At 37.7% G+C, this 18,321-nt stretch overlaps 2 protein-coding genes across 2 annotated transcripts in view; one reads left to right on the top strand and one right to left on the bottom strand.

Annotated features, from left to right (window-relative positions):
* UTS2B (urotensin 2B) overlaps positions 1 to 14,205 on the top strand; it is a 35,372-nt gene extending 21,167 nt beyond the window's left edge. Inside the window, exons 6-7 of the mRNA XM_054480873.1 lie at positions 6,008 to 6,072; positions 14,029 to 14,205. Coding sequence (XP_054336848.1) covers positions 6,008 to 6,072; positions 14,029 to 14,205 — 242 coding nt within the window. The remainder of the gene's footprint in view (positions 1 to 6,007; positions 6,073 to 14,028) is intronic.
* The window catches only part of OSTN (osteocrin), a 72,167-nt gene continuing 62,669 nt past the window's right edge, over positions 8,824 to 18,321 (bottom strand). Inside the window, exon 5 of the mRNA XM_054482299.1 lies at positions 8,824 to 11,578. The gene's annotated coding sequence lies outside the window, so the exon portion shown is untranslated. The remainder of the gene's footprint in view (positions 11,579 to 18,321) is intronic.

Here is an 18,321-nt window from a genome sequence, read left to right as displayed (position 1 = left end):
TTCTCTGCCTCATTTTCTTTGCCTAAAAATGCGGATAATGATAATAATCTTCATGGGATTGTTGGGAGGAGTACATGAGTTAATTTAATTTAAAATAATTCCTATGTATGTAGTAAGTACTATGTAAGCTTCACTTAAAAAAATTATTTTGATCATTATTACTACAATTATTTTCTACATGAATCCCATACGATAGCTATTAATATGACTTTTTTTTATAGATGAGAAAACTGCATCTCAGAAGGGTTAAATTTCATGCTGAAAATAACCCAACTGCTAAGTGACTTAGCCAGTAAGGCTTGAAGATAAAGTGGCAGAAGATGAAGTGGAGGGTAGGAGGGAGGGAATTTAGTGGCTTTTTTTTTTTTTCTTTGAGACGGAGTTTCACCGCCCAGGCTGGAGTGCAGCGGCACAATCTCGGCTCACTGCAACCTCTGTCTCTGGGGTTCAAGCAATTCTCCTGCCTCAGCCTCCCAAGTAGCTGGGATTACAGGCATGCACCATCACGCCCAGCTAATTTTTGTATCTTTAGTAGAGATAGGTTTCACCATGTTGGTCAGGCTGGTCTGATTCTGGATATATTTCAAATAAAAGTCAACAAAATATGCTGTAGAATTACACATGAAGTGTAAAAAATAGGCAGGTGTCAAAAATTACTCCAAGGATTTTGTTTTGAGCAACTAGGAACAAAGGACAGTTTCTGTTTATTGAGCTAAGGATAACTGGAGGAGAAGAAAGTACAAGAGAAAGGTTGAAATAGAGATTTGTTGGACCTTTCCTGAATCAGTATAGCTTAGGCCATTAGGTGTTAACAGTTGTAGTCTAAATCTCAGAGGCTTGGTGTAATAAAGTTGGGAATCGAGTCCAATGCTTGTAGCGCAGCACAGCACCACTCTATTCTGTAGCCTTATCATCCAGAATGTTGATACAGCTTAACTGCCTCCAACATTGCCAAAACAGAAGAGGATAAAGAATACATCCCAGCTTTCAATTGCCTCAGTTCATAAGGGACACACATCATTTCTACTGAAGTCCATTGGCCGGGATTAGTCACTGGGACTACCACCAACATATGGCAAGGCAGGTTGGTAAACGTAAGGAAGTTCCTATAGTACTTGGTGAGCACTGCCTCTATCATAGTCTATCCTTTATCTCTTCTTAAAAACATAGACTATACTCAACTCATTCTCATTAGAGACAACCCCAAATCTCTTCTAGTGACTGCACGCTGCCCAAATAATAGGCTTTCCAGGATATATTTACTAGTCTTCATCAGATATAATGTGGCCACTCCTTTTTTTTTTTGAGACAGAGTCTCGCTCTGTAGCCTAGGCTGGAGTGCAGTGGTGCGATCTCGGCTCACTGCAACCTCTGCCTCCCAGGTTCCAGCTGTTCTCCTGCCTCAGCCTCCCGAGTAGATGGGACTACAGGCAGGCGCCATCAAGTCTGGCTAATTTTTTTGTATTTTTAGTAGAGATGGGGGTTTCATCATGTTGGCCAGGCTGGTCTCAAACTCCTGACCTCAGGTGATCCACCTGCCTTGGCCTCTCAAAGTGCTGGGATTACAGACGTGAGACACTGTGCCCTGCCCAGTTTTTTTTAGACGGAGTTTTGCTCTTGTTGCCTAGGTTGGAGTGCAATGGCACGCGACCTCGGCTCACTGCAACCTTTGCCTTTCGGGTTCAAGCTATTCTTCTGCCTCAGCCTCCCAAGTAGCTGGGATAACAGGCATGCGCCACCATGCCCAGCTAATTTTTTGTATTTTCACTAGAGACAGGTTTCACCACATTGGCCAGGCTGTTCTCGAACTCCTGACCTCAGGTGATCCACCTGCTTCTGCCTCCCAAAGTGCTGGGATTACAGGCATGAGCTACCACGCCCAGCCAAGCTGCTCTTCATTCACAGACCTATTAACTGAAAAGACGAGTTATTATTCACCCCATACAAATCCAACAGTTAGCAGAGGAACAGGGAGAGGATAATCGCAATCAACAGCAAACTAAATATACTCCTTGCCAATTTACTCTTTTCCAACCTTTCTTCTAGGAGCTTTAGGCACATGGTCTGAATCCCAAGCTGTTGCAGATGCCAGTTTTACAACTTATTTTGCCATTTAATAAAATAACTCTTAATTTTTTCAAACCTATGATATCAGTTTCCTTGTCTGCCATTAATGAGTTGCTGATACTATGTCAGATTTTAGGTATGTTTTACAGCAGCACCCTCACTTCACGTTATCAGACTGTATATTGGGATATGCTTAGCAAGCTAACAAAATAGGCTTTAAATCTCAGTGATGCAACTTTCTATAATTTTGATCGAGTTTACATGAAGTCTTACATATGTTGATCATTTTTCCTACACTTCATGCATACAGTATGTGGAACACATGGTCTCCAATGTACCTATGGTAGGATAGGAAAGAGATGAAACAGGTAAATATGCTTTTAACTGCCAGAGCTATGCACATGATCCCAATTTAACTTAATGGGGATGTGGGATCCCTAGGAAATATAGAGACGTCTTAGAAATAGTTGAAGAGTTGTATTCCTACCACATATTTTGGGTTTGTTATGCCATATATAATAAAATCTTCCAGGAGTAAATTGAGTAGAAGATTAGATGTATGAATTTGAAGTTAGTGAATATGAATTTATTTCTCCAGTCAGCCCAGATTAGAGATATACATTTGACAGTTATCAGCATTATAAATATTGGTGAGAGCATCTAGGGAGTGGCTCCAAATATAAAGAAAAGATATCTAAAAACTGAGACCCAGATCATTCCAAGGGAAGAAACTGAGCAGATGAGGCAGAGTCAACAAAAGAGGCTGAGTAGGAGTAGGTACAAAGAAGGAGGCAAGAAAGCAACACCTAGAAGTCAAGTAAAAAAACTGTTTCCAGGAAAAAGGAGTTTAAGTCTATCCAAAGCTATTGTTATCAAAACACGAGGGGTTCAGTCTAGGTCCTGTAGCTCACTGCACAGAAAGCTGATCCCTGAGACAAGTATTGCTAAGGAAGAAGGCTTTAATTGGGCGCTGCAGCTGAGGAGACGGAAGCTCAGTCTCAAATCCATCTGTCTATCTCACTAAAACTAGGGTTTATATAACAGGGAAGAAATGTAACTATGTGTGAGAAAGGCAAGGAAGCAATCATGATGAATGAGGGGTCCAATATCTCATTGTCTGGATGTGGTGATCTGGTGAGTTTCAGTTCTTTGATACTTTTTTTTTTGAGACAGAGTCTCACTCTGTCACCAGGCTGGAGTACAGTGGTGCGATCTCTGCTCACTGCAACCTCTGCCTCCCGTGTTCAAGCAATTCTCCTGCCTCAGCCACCCAAGTAGCTGGGACTATAGGCATGTGGCCACCACCCTCAGCTAATTTTTGTATTTTTAGTAGAGACAGGATTTCACTATGTTGGTCAGAATGGTCTCGATCTCCTGACCTCATGTCTGCCCGCCTCGTCCTCCCAAAGTGCTGGGATTATAGGCATGAGCCACTGCACCTGGCCCTTTGATACTTTTTTTTGAGAGGCCTAAAGGTCATTTCCTGAGGAAGAAACTCACCTAAACAAATACAAGCTTTAAGCTTTAACAGCAGAAGGGTCAATTTGTGATTATCCAAAAACAACTGTCTATGGGCCTATTGGGCTGATTTCACTATGATAGATCCAGTAAAATGAGGACTGAGAAACCAGTTGAATTCAGCAAAGGGAAGGTCATTAATGGTCTTGCCAAGGATTGTTTGGTGAATTTTTTGTTAAAGAAAACATAACTATAGAACTGGAACCACTGACAATAGAAAATTCTCTTAAAGAATTTTGTGCTAAGGAATAGAAAAAAAATTGGTACCTCAGCTAGAATGATTTGAAAGCATCAAAAAAAAAACCCCTTTTGTGTTTATTTTTAAGAAAGTAGATATTACAACATGTTTGTAGCCAGGTACCAGTGGCTCATACCTGCAGTCCCACTACTCTCGGAGGCCAAGGCAGGAGAATCACTTGTGCCCAATCGTTTGAGACCAGCCTGGCCAATACAGGGAGGCTGTGTCTCTACAAAAAATTTAAAAAATTAGCCTGGTGTGGTGACCCATGCTAGTAGTCCCAGGTACTCATGAGATTGAGACTGGAGGGTCCCTTGAGCCCAGGAGTTCGAGGTTGCAGTGCCACTGCGCTCCAGCTTAGGTGACAAAGCTGAACATAATCCACGTTATACATGAAGTGCAGTGCTGTTGCCATAACTGGAGACTAACCACTGTGAATAACAATATATGAAGATGAAATAGACCCAGAAATCCAGCTTAAGACAGTAAAAACTTATGCTTACTGTGAAATATTGTACCTTTCTTTAATCTTTTAATATATTGTTGATAGACATCTGCTACAAATATAGCTGTCCAACTCCTAGCATCATGCTAAAAACGGAGAATACAAGAGTTAACAAGACAACCATTAAGTGACACCAGAAAGCTGGTTGGGGTTTTACTTTATGTAAATGATGAATGGTGCACGTTATAAACATTGGGGAATTGGCTCTACCACCAGTATGACTCATGACATTTCCCTTTGACCACATCGAAAAAGTTCTCCAAACTATATTCCATTGTATATTTAATTGAGCTGTTCATGTGGTATAAGTCTTGGCTAAGTGTAAGTTTGTATTCTTCTGCCAGACTCAGATATTCAGAGACATCTGAAAGGACAGAGAGGTCAATGATGATAACTTTCCAAAACATACTATAAAAAGAAGATTGGCCAGGCATGGCGGCATGCACCTGTAGTCCCAGCTACTCAGGAGGCTGAGGTTAGAGAATCACCTGAAGCTGTAGCACTCTATGATCATGCCTATGAATAGCCACTGTGGTCCAGGCTGGGGAATATAGTGAGAAGCCTCATCTTTAAAAAAAAAAAAAAAACCTGAAAAAAAAAAAGAAGATGAGATTAGTGGGTGAAGCGCCTCACTTCAATGTCTGAAAATAGACTTCTGCTTTCGCAGGGTTTGAATGTGGCTTCTAAGGGAAACTGTGGCTCTTGAAGAAATGAAAAATAGGCTCTGAGTGATATCATAAAACTCTGTTTATATGTGGTGATAAGCACAGGGGCTACGGGGTATTTGGGGAGGAAAACCTGGGCAAGCACATAGAAATTTATCATTCATTTCAATAAGGGATTATATGTTTTTCAACTCCTTTTCACTATAAATACCACTGATCAACAATGAATCAAAGGCCCTTCTCCCAAGGGACTTAGTTTTATAAGCTAGTTAAATAAAAGGAAATTAAAGAAACTGATTATTAGCTAGTTGCAACTACTGTAAGTCAAGTGATTGGTAACAACCTACAGAAGATTTAAAATGATTCATTTATATATTTGAAGATTGAAATGCTAATATATTTGGTTTAATTTCTCTGAAGAATCATTTTATGATCAGAATGGGAGGACTAAATGTGATGACAAATGAAGTTAATTAAATATCATTTTGTGGTCTGCAAAGTGACCTTTAAACTGTCTTCCTTCCTCTTCACTCAATAGATAGATTCTCATTAGCACTGCTTTTTAACTTATGTGACTTTCTTTTTGGTATTTCAGTTACCTCAAGTGTAAAATAGAGGGATGAATCTCATAGGGCAGTCTATTGAATTCTCTAGACTGTATTACATGTATTATAATTTATAACAGTGTGGTCCAATAGAATTTTCTGTGATGGGAACATTCTCTAGTTTGTACTGTCCATTATGGTAGTCACTGGCTACAAGTGCTATTGAGCACTTGAAATGTGACTAGTATGATGGAGATGCTGAATTTTTAATTTATTTCATTGTAATTAACTTAAAGATCCACATGAGGCTGGTAGCTGCCATATTGACTGTCCCTTTTAAAAACTTAACTCTCGCATTCAGGCACAGATAAACTATTGATTCAAGAGCAAGTTTTATCAAATATACTTCTAATAAAAAATGTATTTTGTTTTCTTCTTTGGCTTGCTTTTGGAAATACTGTGTTTAAAGCTTTTTCTCTGGATGCAAAAAAAGATAAGAATATCAGGAAAAGATATATATCTACTCACTCTGCTGTAGGGAGACCCCCTGAAACTATTGCTATGGAATGAAAGATGAAATGCTCCTGATTATTGTAAATAAAAAATTGCACGCGGGACTGTGTAAAGACAATGCCAGGTTGGACTGCCAGAACGAGCCAACAGCACATGATGTGCTTCCCCATGTAGAGAGCCTATGCATGGGCATGTAGTCAGGGAGGTTTCACATCACCAAGATTCCTATCCCAGAAAAGCAGATGTTCATAGCTCTGGGAATGGAATGTGGAGAGCCTATAAACGGACACATGGGGGCGCCTGTCCATATGGATAAGATAGGGCTATAAACACCCTCATCTTGCCACGGCTCTTCCAGGACTCTTTAGGGTTAAGGCATACTCCCTTCTGAGAATTTCTGGTCTAATCTGTTGTCTAGCTTCACGTCCTGTTTCCATGGATTGTTTGTAACCAGCTTTTGTTACAATTGTTACTGCTGATTAATATCTTGCTAATCATAGGTTATGGAAAGATTGTGTTTCTGTTGTAAGGCTCTGTTAGAAATTACTGATGCACACACTGTATTGTGAATTCTTATCTCTGTATACAGTACTTCTACATACAAATGTACTGTACTTCTACATACAAATGTTATGTTAAAGAATTACTTCATCCCCATGTGACCATCTCACCTCATAATCAAATGACCCTAAATCCCTCACTAACCTTACCCCCGCGCTCACTAAACTTAATAATAAATGCTAGTATATCCAGTGCATTGTTGGCACTGTGGGACCAGAAGGCAGTGACCCCCCTGGACCCAGCTTTCCCTGTCTTGTGTGTGTCTATTATTTCTCAGCCTGTTGATCCACCTGGGAACAAAGAGCCCCATTGCATTGTGGGCTGCTGGCCAGATCCTGCAATACTCCGCTGCTTAAAATTGTAGCTGTTTCAATCATAAAGAAACTGGCATTTATTATGCATATGATTTTTTCACCTTGTTCTTGTTACTAAGTCAATTGTAATAAGCTTAAGGTTTATGTTGTGAATAATCACTGATCAGTTGCACTTTTGAATGGTGTCACTATCAAAATGGTTTTGTAGAGCTAGAGTTGAAAATGCTGTATCTATTGTATGCTTTCCATAAATTCATTGCTTATGTAAAGTTTTGTCCTGTTGTGACTATGCTGTTGAACTATTAAAACATTTTGAAAAGCATCTTGGAAAGTTAGATTATATTGTCTCAAGTTACATGGAAAATATGCATTATTGTTCTTTTTCATTTTTATGATTGTATTGGCCACCTCTCTTTTCTATTAATTTGAACAATGGTAATTGAGACTACTCCAACAAATGGATACGTTACTAAAGCAGAAACAGATTTATTAAACTCTGGGGAAAAAGTACTAGATGCCTTAAAGATAGAATGTTAAGAAAACTTTCTTAAAAAAATGATTTGCCTTTTGTTTTCTTAATTCTCATGTCTGCCTCCTCCACAAGATGAGAAACTATTTGAGACTCTCAGCATGCTTGTAAGAGTTTAGACACAGTGTGGTTAAAGACAACAACAACAAAAACCCCAGAAACTCATTGGCTTTCTCTTGATTAGTTTTTGTTTCACATCTATACATCAAACTGCCCTTGCTTACATCTAAACAAATTTAGTCAATTAAAGTTTGAAAGTTCAACCTCAATTTTGTTTACAATCTGTGCTGGCACAGATATATTGCCAAAGTAACTTTACAATGAAAGAATACTAATGGCTAGCTTACTCTGTGATAGCTGACCAAACCAATCTACATACCACCTTTTACAATATGGGGAGGAGAAGATACAGTTTAATCTACATAAAATTGTTGGTGCTTAAGATAAAGCTGTCTTATAAGATAAAATGAATAATATTGCTTAAACTATTAAAAAAAATTAAAGGGCCAGGCATGGTGGCTCATGCCTGTAATCCCAGCACTTTGGGGGCCAAGACAGATCACCTGAGGTCAGGAGTTCGAGACCAGCCTGACCAACATGGAGAAACCCTGTCTCTGCTAAAAATACAAAATTAGCTGGGTGTGGTGGCACATGCCTATAATTCCAGGTACTCGGGAGGCTGAGGCAGGAGAATCACTTGAACGCAGGAGGCAGAGGTTGCGGTGAGCTGAGATCGTGCCATTACACTCCAGTCTGGTGACAAGAGTGAAACTCTGTCTCAAAAAAAAAAAAAAAACAAACAAATAAATGAATAAAAATAAAAATTAAAGGCCAGGCCCAGAGGCTCACACCTGTAATCGCACCACTTTGGAATGCTGAGGTGGCGGTGGAGGGGATCAGGCTTAAGCCCAGGAGTTTTGAGACCAGCCTGGGCAACATGGTGAAACCCCATTTCTACAAAAAATACAAAGATTAGTCAGAAGTTGTAGCATGTGTCTGCAGTCCCAGCTACCTGGGAGGCTGAGGTGGGAGGATTGCTTGAGCCAGGGAGATGAAGGCTTCAGTGAGCTGTGATTGCACCACTGCACTCCAGCCTGGAGCAAGACCATGTCTCAAACAAACAACAAATAAAAAACCCCAAACCCCCAAAACAGAAATGAAACAAAACAAGTGAACTATTAAAAAAATTTTAAACCTGCAATAAAACAGACCAAGTTGAGCAATATGCCTGTAATGCTAAGCTTGCTAAGGAATAACTCAAATGTATGTAAATAAATATTAGTTGCGTGGTAATGCCCAAAGATGTTCTCATATATTTACAACAGTTATGAACACAAATGTGTTATAATAAATAAAGATTAAAACTGCTTTCATCATCTCATGTTTATTAACTTTGGAAATGTTGAACCATATTCAAGCATCTTGAGCCTTTAGGCATAAGGGGTAATATCATTCAGAAAGCTTTTTATACTTTTTCCTTTAGAAGATTCCATTAAGTTATTTTTTCATAATTTGGTTTAAGAAACTTAATTCCCTAAAGCTATGAACAGATTAAAGGTACAACTTGACAGACATTTTTTAGTATGTGTAAATTTTAGGACAACATAGCCAGGAACTAATATCCTTTTATGAAATTTGATTATGTAATTGACACTAGAACCCAGAACTCCATATACATATATTCATTTGCTCTATAAAGCTTCATACAGAAGCAAACAGAAAAAAGTAATGCATTATTTTGAAACAAAACAAAAAAGCCCCTTGAAGTTGAAATATAGTTGGATTAGTAATACCTAATGCATTGGATAAATAAGTGAGATGACTTGTCATATTCTTAACAAAAATTCTGTCTTAATTTACTGCTATGTTAAAAGAATAGCCCCATTATTTAGTATATTGCTGACTTATTTTCTACTCTGAATGAAGTAGTGGTAAAAATTAAAATGTGAAATAAAATAGAGTTATAAGTGGAGAAAACATTTTCTTCCCTTCATGGAAATTGTGTGTATATTAGGAGAAAACACATTACACATGAAACTATAGCATAAATCACTATATTGTGACTTCTTATTTTAATTAAGTTCGATGTCATAGTCTAATTTTGAATTAAAAAATAAAGAATGGAGGAAATCAATTTGCATAATCCAACTTCCAATATTTACTATGAGAAAGTTTTAGGCTAAATTAGGTTTTAATACCTTTTGTCAAAGCACGAAGCGGAACCCAGTTGGATTAGAAGCTTACAAATATCCAAATGTGAATACAAGGAAAGAAAGAGCTTCAAAGCAATAGGAAACATTTCTATAGTTCATCACAAGGTTGGGGAAAGGCAGACAAGGATATCACAACTTCTTTAATTCTTTCAAATCATGAGTCCTCCAGAATACTTCCCTATGTGCTATTGCTAGCTTTCTAACACAAGTTTATGAAAAACAGAATTGGTGAGATTTCCGAAAATTCACTTCTCTTGACTACAGCCCCCCACTACAATAAAAAAAATTATTTACTATTTTTCCTAAATTAATTTTGAAGACTTTCAATTTGAAAAATGTCCAGAAAAACTAAGAAGTTACATACAAAACCAATATATATATTTTAAGTACACATGTTCATTTCTTTCACCTCTTTTTGCCTCTTTTAAACTTTATCTTTAAGAAGCACATTGGATAACTGAAAAATTAGTCCTTTATAAAGGTCAGTTTCTTAGTTTAACTCTTTTCTAATGTATTTTTGTTATGTTTCTTTGAGTTTATTTTATTCTTTGGATCATACAAGTCCATTAATTTTTAGTTAAGATTACCAATGGCTCATTTCTCTCCTCTTCCTTTAAAATTAAGACACCTTCTCACAACTCACAACACTCTTTTTATGCTAAAATAAGCCTTTGCTTTACTGGCCAAAACTTTTTTCCTCCCACATATCAGACAGTAATTTTTAGGGTTTAACAGAGGAAGTGTTTTTCAGATGCTTAATAAACTTCTGCTAAGTAACTTATGATGAATCCCTGTTCCATAGAAAGTGTTTTTGTGTGTTTTCAAAGTATATCCAATGCACAATGGGCCTATGTGTCCAAGCTACGGTAACATCATAGTTATTACTGAGAACTGAGTTTTCTGCAATACCAAAACTTATGTTTTAATAAGTCATTCAAAAATAATCTGAATGATTTTTAAGAAATCATTCTCAAAATCATTATGCTCTTCAATTGGCTTATTAAGGATAATAAGCCAATTGAATCCAAATAAGCCAAGATATGAAACACAGTAAACAGTTTCTTAGATGAATCCAAGATATCAAAAAGATCACATTGTACTATGCTGAAATGTACTGAGCTAAAATGATGTGTGCTTACCTGGTCCTAACACTACCTGGTTTACTACCTGGTGGTAATTCTTTGACTTCCCTCCTACTTTCATTTTTACTTCTGTGTGAACTTATTCCCCTCCTAATGAGACAGTACTGCTCCTAACTATCAGAATTTAGAAAAATGGAAAGTTTTCAGGGGACAAGGGATATCTAAGTTTGACAAATGAGTAGTGTCCTTCACTTTCCTAATTCTAAGTCAATATGCTCATTGGGGCTATGTTTTATTTTTCTGAACATGATTGAAACTTGAATATGAAAAGAGAAGCCTAATTTCATAATTATTACCGATCAGGCTCTTGGAAAAACAGAACAGAGGGAAGTGAAAGTACTCAACAGAAAATATACAACATTGCCTTTCCTTATTCCCCAATAATGGACAGATTGTATCTAAATTTTACAGAAGAAAATCTGTCTTTTGTTATTATTCTTTGACTACAAACATGTGCATGGTAAATTCATACAGAAGGCATTTCACTGTATTGTGTATTTAATTATTATTTTTAAAAGTAAGGTTTAAGGGGAAGTTAACCATTCTTGAATAATTAAAATATACAATCTTAAAATGTACTTGCATCAAAATGATTTACACAATTTAATTGAAGCTGTAACAATGCCGTAATGTCATGGACTGAAGTTCAAGCTTTGGAAAGGATTTGCAGAAGGTCAGTTCCTTAAAAGTTTAATCATTAAGAAGTGTGAAAAACTTCAGTGAAGCATCTTCCATATTGCTGTGACATTTCACCCAAGGAAGTTGCATCTGCAAAAATGAAAGTTGAGATTGTTAAAGCTAATGAGAATTCTGTAGATCAGGTGGAAGTCCATCAACTTCACTTGAGAAAAGTTAAATCTTTAATTACATGCTGTTTCATTATAGCCTTTATTTACATGGCAATTTTTTATTTTGAAGATAATAATGCAAAATAACAATTTCAGTTCAAAATGCATTAAAAAGAATATTTTAAAATATAAGCTAGGTGCTTATGCTCAAGTTTTAATAAAAATTATAAAAAGTCTTTTTCACAACTTCTTTCATCAAGTACCAACTATATTCTATTTTGCTTGAGTTTTTAATCTTTGTTCAAAGGATACTGCCGTGACAAAAGAAGGACAAAGAAAACCTGAATACTACTTTCTGTTTATTATAACACATTGAAAGTTGTATATTTTGCACATTCTACCAAGAATCCAACCATATACTGCCATTTAAACAAGATTTCTGCTGTATTTGAGTTATATTAATTTATTTGAATGGTGGTATGTCAATATATGTCAATATAAATCTAAAATAAAAATTTTCAGTATAATTCAGCAACATGTGTCTCACATTATTGGAAGACAAGTCTTAATGGATGTGCCAGCAAGCGGTAGCACAATTAATGGTCACATTTCTTTTCTTTTTTCTTTTTTTTTTTTTGAGATGGAGTTTGCCCAGGCTGGAGTGCAATGGTGTGCGACCTCAGCTCACTGCAACCTCCACCTTCCAAGTTCAAGCGATTCTCCTGTCTCAGTCTCCCGAGTAGCTGGGATTATAGGCACATGCCACCATGCCAGGCTAAATTTTTGTATTTTTAGTAGAGACGAGGTTTCACCATGATCGCCAGGCTGGTCTCAAACTCCTGACCTCAGATGATCCACCCGCCTCGGCCTCCCAAAGTGCTTGGATTACAGGTGTGAGCCACCGCACCTGGCCAATAGTCACGTTTCTAATTTTATCAGGTTGACATTCTGATTTCAATGGCACAGACCTAGAACTTGCTAATTTCATCTAGAGAAGCTAGGAAAATTTAGACAAAATACTTCTTTGAATTTGAGTTGCTTAGACCTAAAGCCTACTAAAAACTGAAAACTTTGGTACAATATATTAATGATTTCAGAAAGCCATTGCATAAATATCAAATTATTGTCCTTTCAAAAATACGTATCAGAGAAGAAATTAGTGTTTGATCTGGTAACTAGTGATGGAAATCAAAATATTTTACCCAAAATATACTTCTTTGCCATATTTTGAAGTGGCTCCATAAAGCTGTTTTTTTGGGGGGATTTGCATTAATGCAGCCAGCCCTCCTCTTGTCTAGATCTAGGGAAGATTAACTGAGAGTCTAATGCTTTTAGAGGTCTGAAAAGAAACATTTGCCATCTATTCTCTCTGAGGGCTGCTGGGTTTTATCTACACAACAAGACTACCTTTGCTAGCCAAGCCTCTTTCTCTCTCCCATAACCCCTCTTGCCACTAAAACCTGGTTTTGGCCATGCTCTGAGCCTGCATTCTTTCTGTAACCTCAAGATGATATACAATTTTTTGTACACCATTAGTAGATTGGGTATTCATTCTGAAGGCTCCCCTGTATACACATTAAATAAATTTGTATCCTTTTCTCCTTTTAATCTTACATTTGCTGCATGTCAGTGATGTTCGGCAAACCTTCCCTTCAGAGGGACAAAGGTTAAAGTTAGCCCTTGGCACCTTCTGTTGGGTGCAGTAAGCAGGGAGATTAAAACTTCACCCCGCTGGAAGTCACAGTTATGAGAACCCAAGACCTAATCTGCTGGCAAAAAGAGTAAGAATTTCTTAACAGAAAAGCTCCTGGCCTCTATTTCTCTCTCTGTGTAATCTGGTCAGGTGAATGGTAAACATCACTGTTTACTCTGCACAATTTTGATTAATGTGAGACAAGGATTTATGTGACTTAACTTGGGGTATAGTATCTCTGGTGTACTTTTTGGTACTTTGTGGTATGAATACTCATATTGTTTGGCCTCCTTCCTCCCACAAATAGTCTTTTCCTTTGTCTCTTGTCTTTCTGTGTTGTTCATAAAGAGGGATACCAAATAAAGTTCCCTCTTGTTCAGTTTTATGTCCTGAAGAGCTTGACATCTGACTAAGTGGGAGCATTCTTTCCTAGTCTCCACCACCTGAAGGGCATGATTTTTGAGTCACATCAGGTGGCCATCCTAAAAATGCCTGGGAACTCAAGACTTTTTTTGTTACTAATCTCCCAAGCTCGGGGGCGGGGGTTTGTCATAAGAAGTCCCATCCATAAGGAGCTTTTGTTTTCTCAGCCCTTGTTGCCTGGTTAATGCTGGGAAAGTCCAATCCCAGGAGGGGACACCTGGTGTCACAGATTAACATAACTGTGACTGGCACCCCCCTCACAAATTTGTGGGTTCCTTAATATCTGTGGCAACAAGAGTCTTTTGCTCTCTTAGCCTGTTTCTGGGAGTGAGATTTTTGGTGGGGGAATCTTTGGCATTGTTTTTGTCTATGCCCTAAAATTACATTCTGGGCTTTACACGAAGAGGCTTTTGGATTGGGTTGTTACTGGAATAAGTACACCACTGGAAACTCTAATTGTCGGTGGCCAGAAGATGGATCCTTTAAGTTAGACTAAAATTCCTAAATTAAAAAAAATTTAGAGGTATCTTACGCCAAACAATTGATGAGAAGATTAAATTGAAAGAAGGATACATAGCCTGGGCACTGTGGCTTGCCCCTGTAATCCCAGCACTTTGGGAGGCTGAGGTGGTGGATCATGAGGTCAAGAGATCGAGACCATCCTGGCCTACATGGTGAAACCCCGTCTCTACTGAAAATACAAATGTTAGCTGGGCATGGTGGTGCGTGCCTGTAGTCCCAGCTACCCCGGAGGCTGAGGCAGGAGAATCGCTTGAACCGGGGAGGTGGAGGTTGCAGTGAGCCGAGATGGTACCACTGCACGCCTGCACGCCAGCCTGGTGACAGAGCGAGACTCTGTCTCAAGAAAAAAAAAAAAAAAAAAAAAAAGAAGGATATATAATAGGGTCATAGCTAGCCTTCAAAATTCGCTTGACTGAATTAAAGAGCAAAAATTTGACCTAAAACATTTAAAATCCTCTGTAAGAGATCGCCTGAGGGAATAACAATAAAAACCATCCTGCCTTGTGGTGTAATAGTTAAGAGTCCACGCTTTCAGCATCAAGGCCTGACTTTGATACCCAGTCAGGGGGCCCTATTGGTTCGACATTTGTGTGACTTTTGACTTTTTGGGGGTGGTCATTTATTTCTTTGGAGACACCTCATACATCCTTGGTTAAGTCAGAACCTTGGTTAAGGCTTATTAATTTTACCAGGGAGTATATTTTGGTTAAAAAAAAAAAAAATCCAGTCACGGTGGCTCATGCCTGTAATCCCAGCACTTCGGGAGGCCAAGGCAGGTGGATCATGATGTCATGAGTTCGAGACCAGCCTGGTCAATACAGTGAAACCCTATCTCTACTAAAAATACAAAGATTAGTGGGGGGTGGTGGTGCACGCCTGTAATCCTAGCTACTCGGGAGGCTGAGGCAGAAGAATTTCTTGGACTTGGGAGGCGGAGGTTGCAGTGAGCTGAGACGGTTCTACTGCATTCCAGTCTGGGCGACAAAGCGAGAGTCTGTCTCAAAAAAAAAAAAAAAAAAAAAGATTGTTTTACCATGTACTTTCACTTCTCCCTACTTCTCCTTCCTCTTTGCCATTTTTGGTACCACAGGAAAAGGTCTAGAGAAGACATCTAACAGCTCAGACTCCTTAAGGCGCTCAGAAGAAGGTTACTCGGGGTACTCTTACTCCTTTCTGGGATCCTTCTTTCCTTGCAGTTTTAAGCGTCATAGGCAACCTCCTCTGAGGTCTAAAACTCTGCTCTCATTTGTATTGTGTTACCTGATCACTTTGGCTTTTGACCAGAAATTATTTGGTATTATGAGAGACTTGACCTTGGTGTATGTAATGGCAAGAGTAACAGTGTTAGACATGGCCAACTAGAGTTGTTTCCAATAAATGCTTGTTACTACAGGGGGCTACTCATTTGCACATTACATAAACAACGGTGCGGTTTAAACACCTAGAAAAATGTATTTGCGGCAAAGTGACCAAAGTGTGTGGCCTGGTTTCCATGGTGCTTTCCTCTTTTGGGGGGACCTGGGATTCAGTGAAAGCCTTGATTTTTTTTTTTTTTTAATTATACTTTAAGTCCTGGGATACATGTGCAGAACGTGCAGGCTTGTTACATAGCTATACATGTGCCATGGTGATTTGCTGCACCCATCAACCCGTCATCTAGGTTTTAAACCCCGCATGCATTTGGTGTTTCTCTTAATGCTATCCCTCCCCTTGCCCGCTACACCCTGACAGGCCCTGGTATGTGATGTTCCCCTCCCTGTGTCCATGTGTTCTCATTGTTCAACTCTCAGAAACCCTTGATTTTTAAACATCTAAATGCTTTGCCTTTTAACTGCATCCACTTTTTTCATATTTAAATTATTAGGCCCTATAAACTAAAAATACTTTGTTAGCCTTGTTCCTTAATGAGTTCTGTCCTGACCTCAGTGGTCCACTTGAAAAACACAGACTAAATTAAAAGCTGCCTATCTAAATGAGATTGCTCTCTTTATGCAGTCTTATGGTTAATTCCTAAGGAATCTTGGCATTCATTTTTAATCTTCCTTTGACATACCCAAGCTTCTTGAAAAATCAAATTCTCTCTGTGGTTTGAGATAGAAATTTGCTACCTGTTTTCTCTAAAACTCAGAAGGGATACTCCAGATAAGCCTTAAATTTTTCCATTTACAAAGGCATAGTTTCAATCTGTCTTTTTAAACTAGTGAGTTTTACCTGTCTTATGGCTAAAATCCTAAAATCAAAACAACAAAGTCTTCGTGTGCAGATGTGTATGCTATACCTTGTGTCTCTCTATACATACATGTCTATGTATACGTGTATTTATAGCTATACATGTTTAATATTGTCTACACATGGTACCACATTAATTTCAAAATAAATGAGTACTCATAAATTAAGACCAAATGCTTTTCAAGTTCATGTGATTTTAGCAATCTTTGAGAAATAAAGATAGTTTTAAAATTATTGGCAAAATAATATTGAAATATCTTCAGAATTTTAATGTAGACATTTTTGTCTGAGTCTATTGGTCAGGCAGGTTTACGGCCAAAAAACTGTTGCTTGATATTTTTGATACTTGATTAATTTGTTTCCGAGTCTGTGTATCTTGGTTTCAGTCTTTCGATTCACAGATCTAGACAGATGCCCATGATGAGGCTGGGAGATAACACCTGGTCCATCTCTCCTATCCCAGTTATGCCTCTCCTGCTGGGAGATTAGATTCTCTCCTATCCCAGTTACGCATCCCCTGCTGGGAGATGCTGAGAGAAATTAGATTTTCCAGGCATTGTCTTTTGTCCCGGGCTCTGCATCTGATATGTAATTAAAATTACCTACTTCCTAGGTTTTTTACTAAAATAAAAGTTACTAATTATTAACACTATAATAACTATATGTAGTCAAAACTAGTAGATATAAGAGAAAAAATATGCAAAGTGTGTAAGGAAGCAGAGTATGTTTTTGGTAAGATGGATTATAAAAAGGCATGTAAATTTGTGTGATTTGTGGGTCTATGGTCTTTTTTTTTTTTTTTTTTTTTTTTTGAGAGGGTCTTGCTCTGTCACCCAGGCTGGAGTGCAGTGGTGTGTGGTGTGATCATGGCTCATTGCAGCCTTGACATCTCGGGATAAAGAGATCCTTCCAACTCAGCCTCCCAAGTAGCTGGGACTACAGGCTTGTGCCACAGTGCTTCACTAATTAAAAAAAATTTTTTTGTACAGATGGGGTGCCCCTTTGTTGCCAAGGCTGGTTTCAAATTTCTGGGCTCAAAGTGGTCCTCTTGCCTTGGCCTCCAAAAGTGCTAGGATTACAGGCTTGAGCCACCACACCCAGCCTTGGTTTTTGTTAAAGTGAAAGTAATTTTGTCTAGTTTAGAGGTTTCAAAGATTGTTTTAAATTGAAGAAATTTTAAAAATTGTAAGAGGTTATAAAACTGATTGAAATTGTATGGATTTGTTTATAAACTTTTATTAAAATTAGCTTTAGCATTAATAATACATGAATACAAAGGTAAAATTTGGTTTTCTCTTTTGAATAATCTTATAATAAGAGGTAGTAAAAAATTTTATTTGCTGTTTGAGTAAGCTGCAAAAAAAAAAAAGGAGGAAAGAGGGGGAGAGACAGTTTCAGTTTGCCTCATGCTGTCTTTATTAGACCTTATGATTGTTTAAGAAACTGAGTCTCCTCTCTATGCTTTTTGAAATCTCTGAATTATTATTTTGGCTAAATGAATGTCTTATTTTACAGAGACCTGTGATCTTATTTTGTGATATCAAGTATTTTAAACTTTTGACATTTGATAAACTTTCCAAAATCAAAATTCAAATGCTAAATTCAGTCTTTTTTACCTCAAACTATCTTTTTGAATATTAGAGCCCGTGAAAGTCCAAGAAAAACATATACAGCTTATTTGCCATGTTCAAATTATACAGGAAGCATTGTCAAGTCTGAAATGTGTTTTACTTTGCATTATATTTATATAAATGTGTTATTAAGATGTGTTCTAAAATTGTATGAGATTCCTAAAATTCTGATATGTTTTAGCATGTGTTATCAGTAGTATTTAATTATAATTATTATGTTAAATT

This window comes from Pongo pygmaeus, chromosome 2 (assembly GCF_028885625.2).
Source record: "Pongo pygmaeus isolate AG05252 chromosome 2, NHGRI_mPonPyg2-v2.0_pri, whole genome shotgun sequence".
In the NCBI taxonomy this organism is placed as follows: Eukaryota; Metazoa; Chordata; class Mammalia; order Primates; family Hominidae; genus Pongo; species Pongo pygmaeus.
This window is presented reverse-complemented; position numbering and strand designations above follow the sequence as displayed.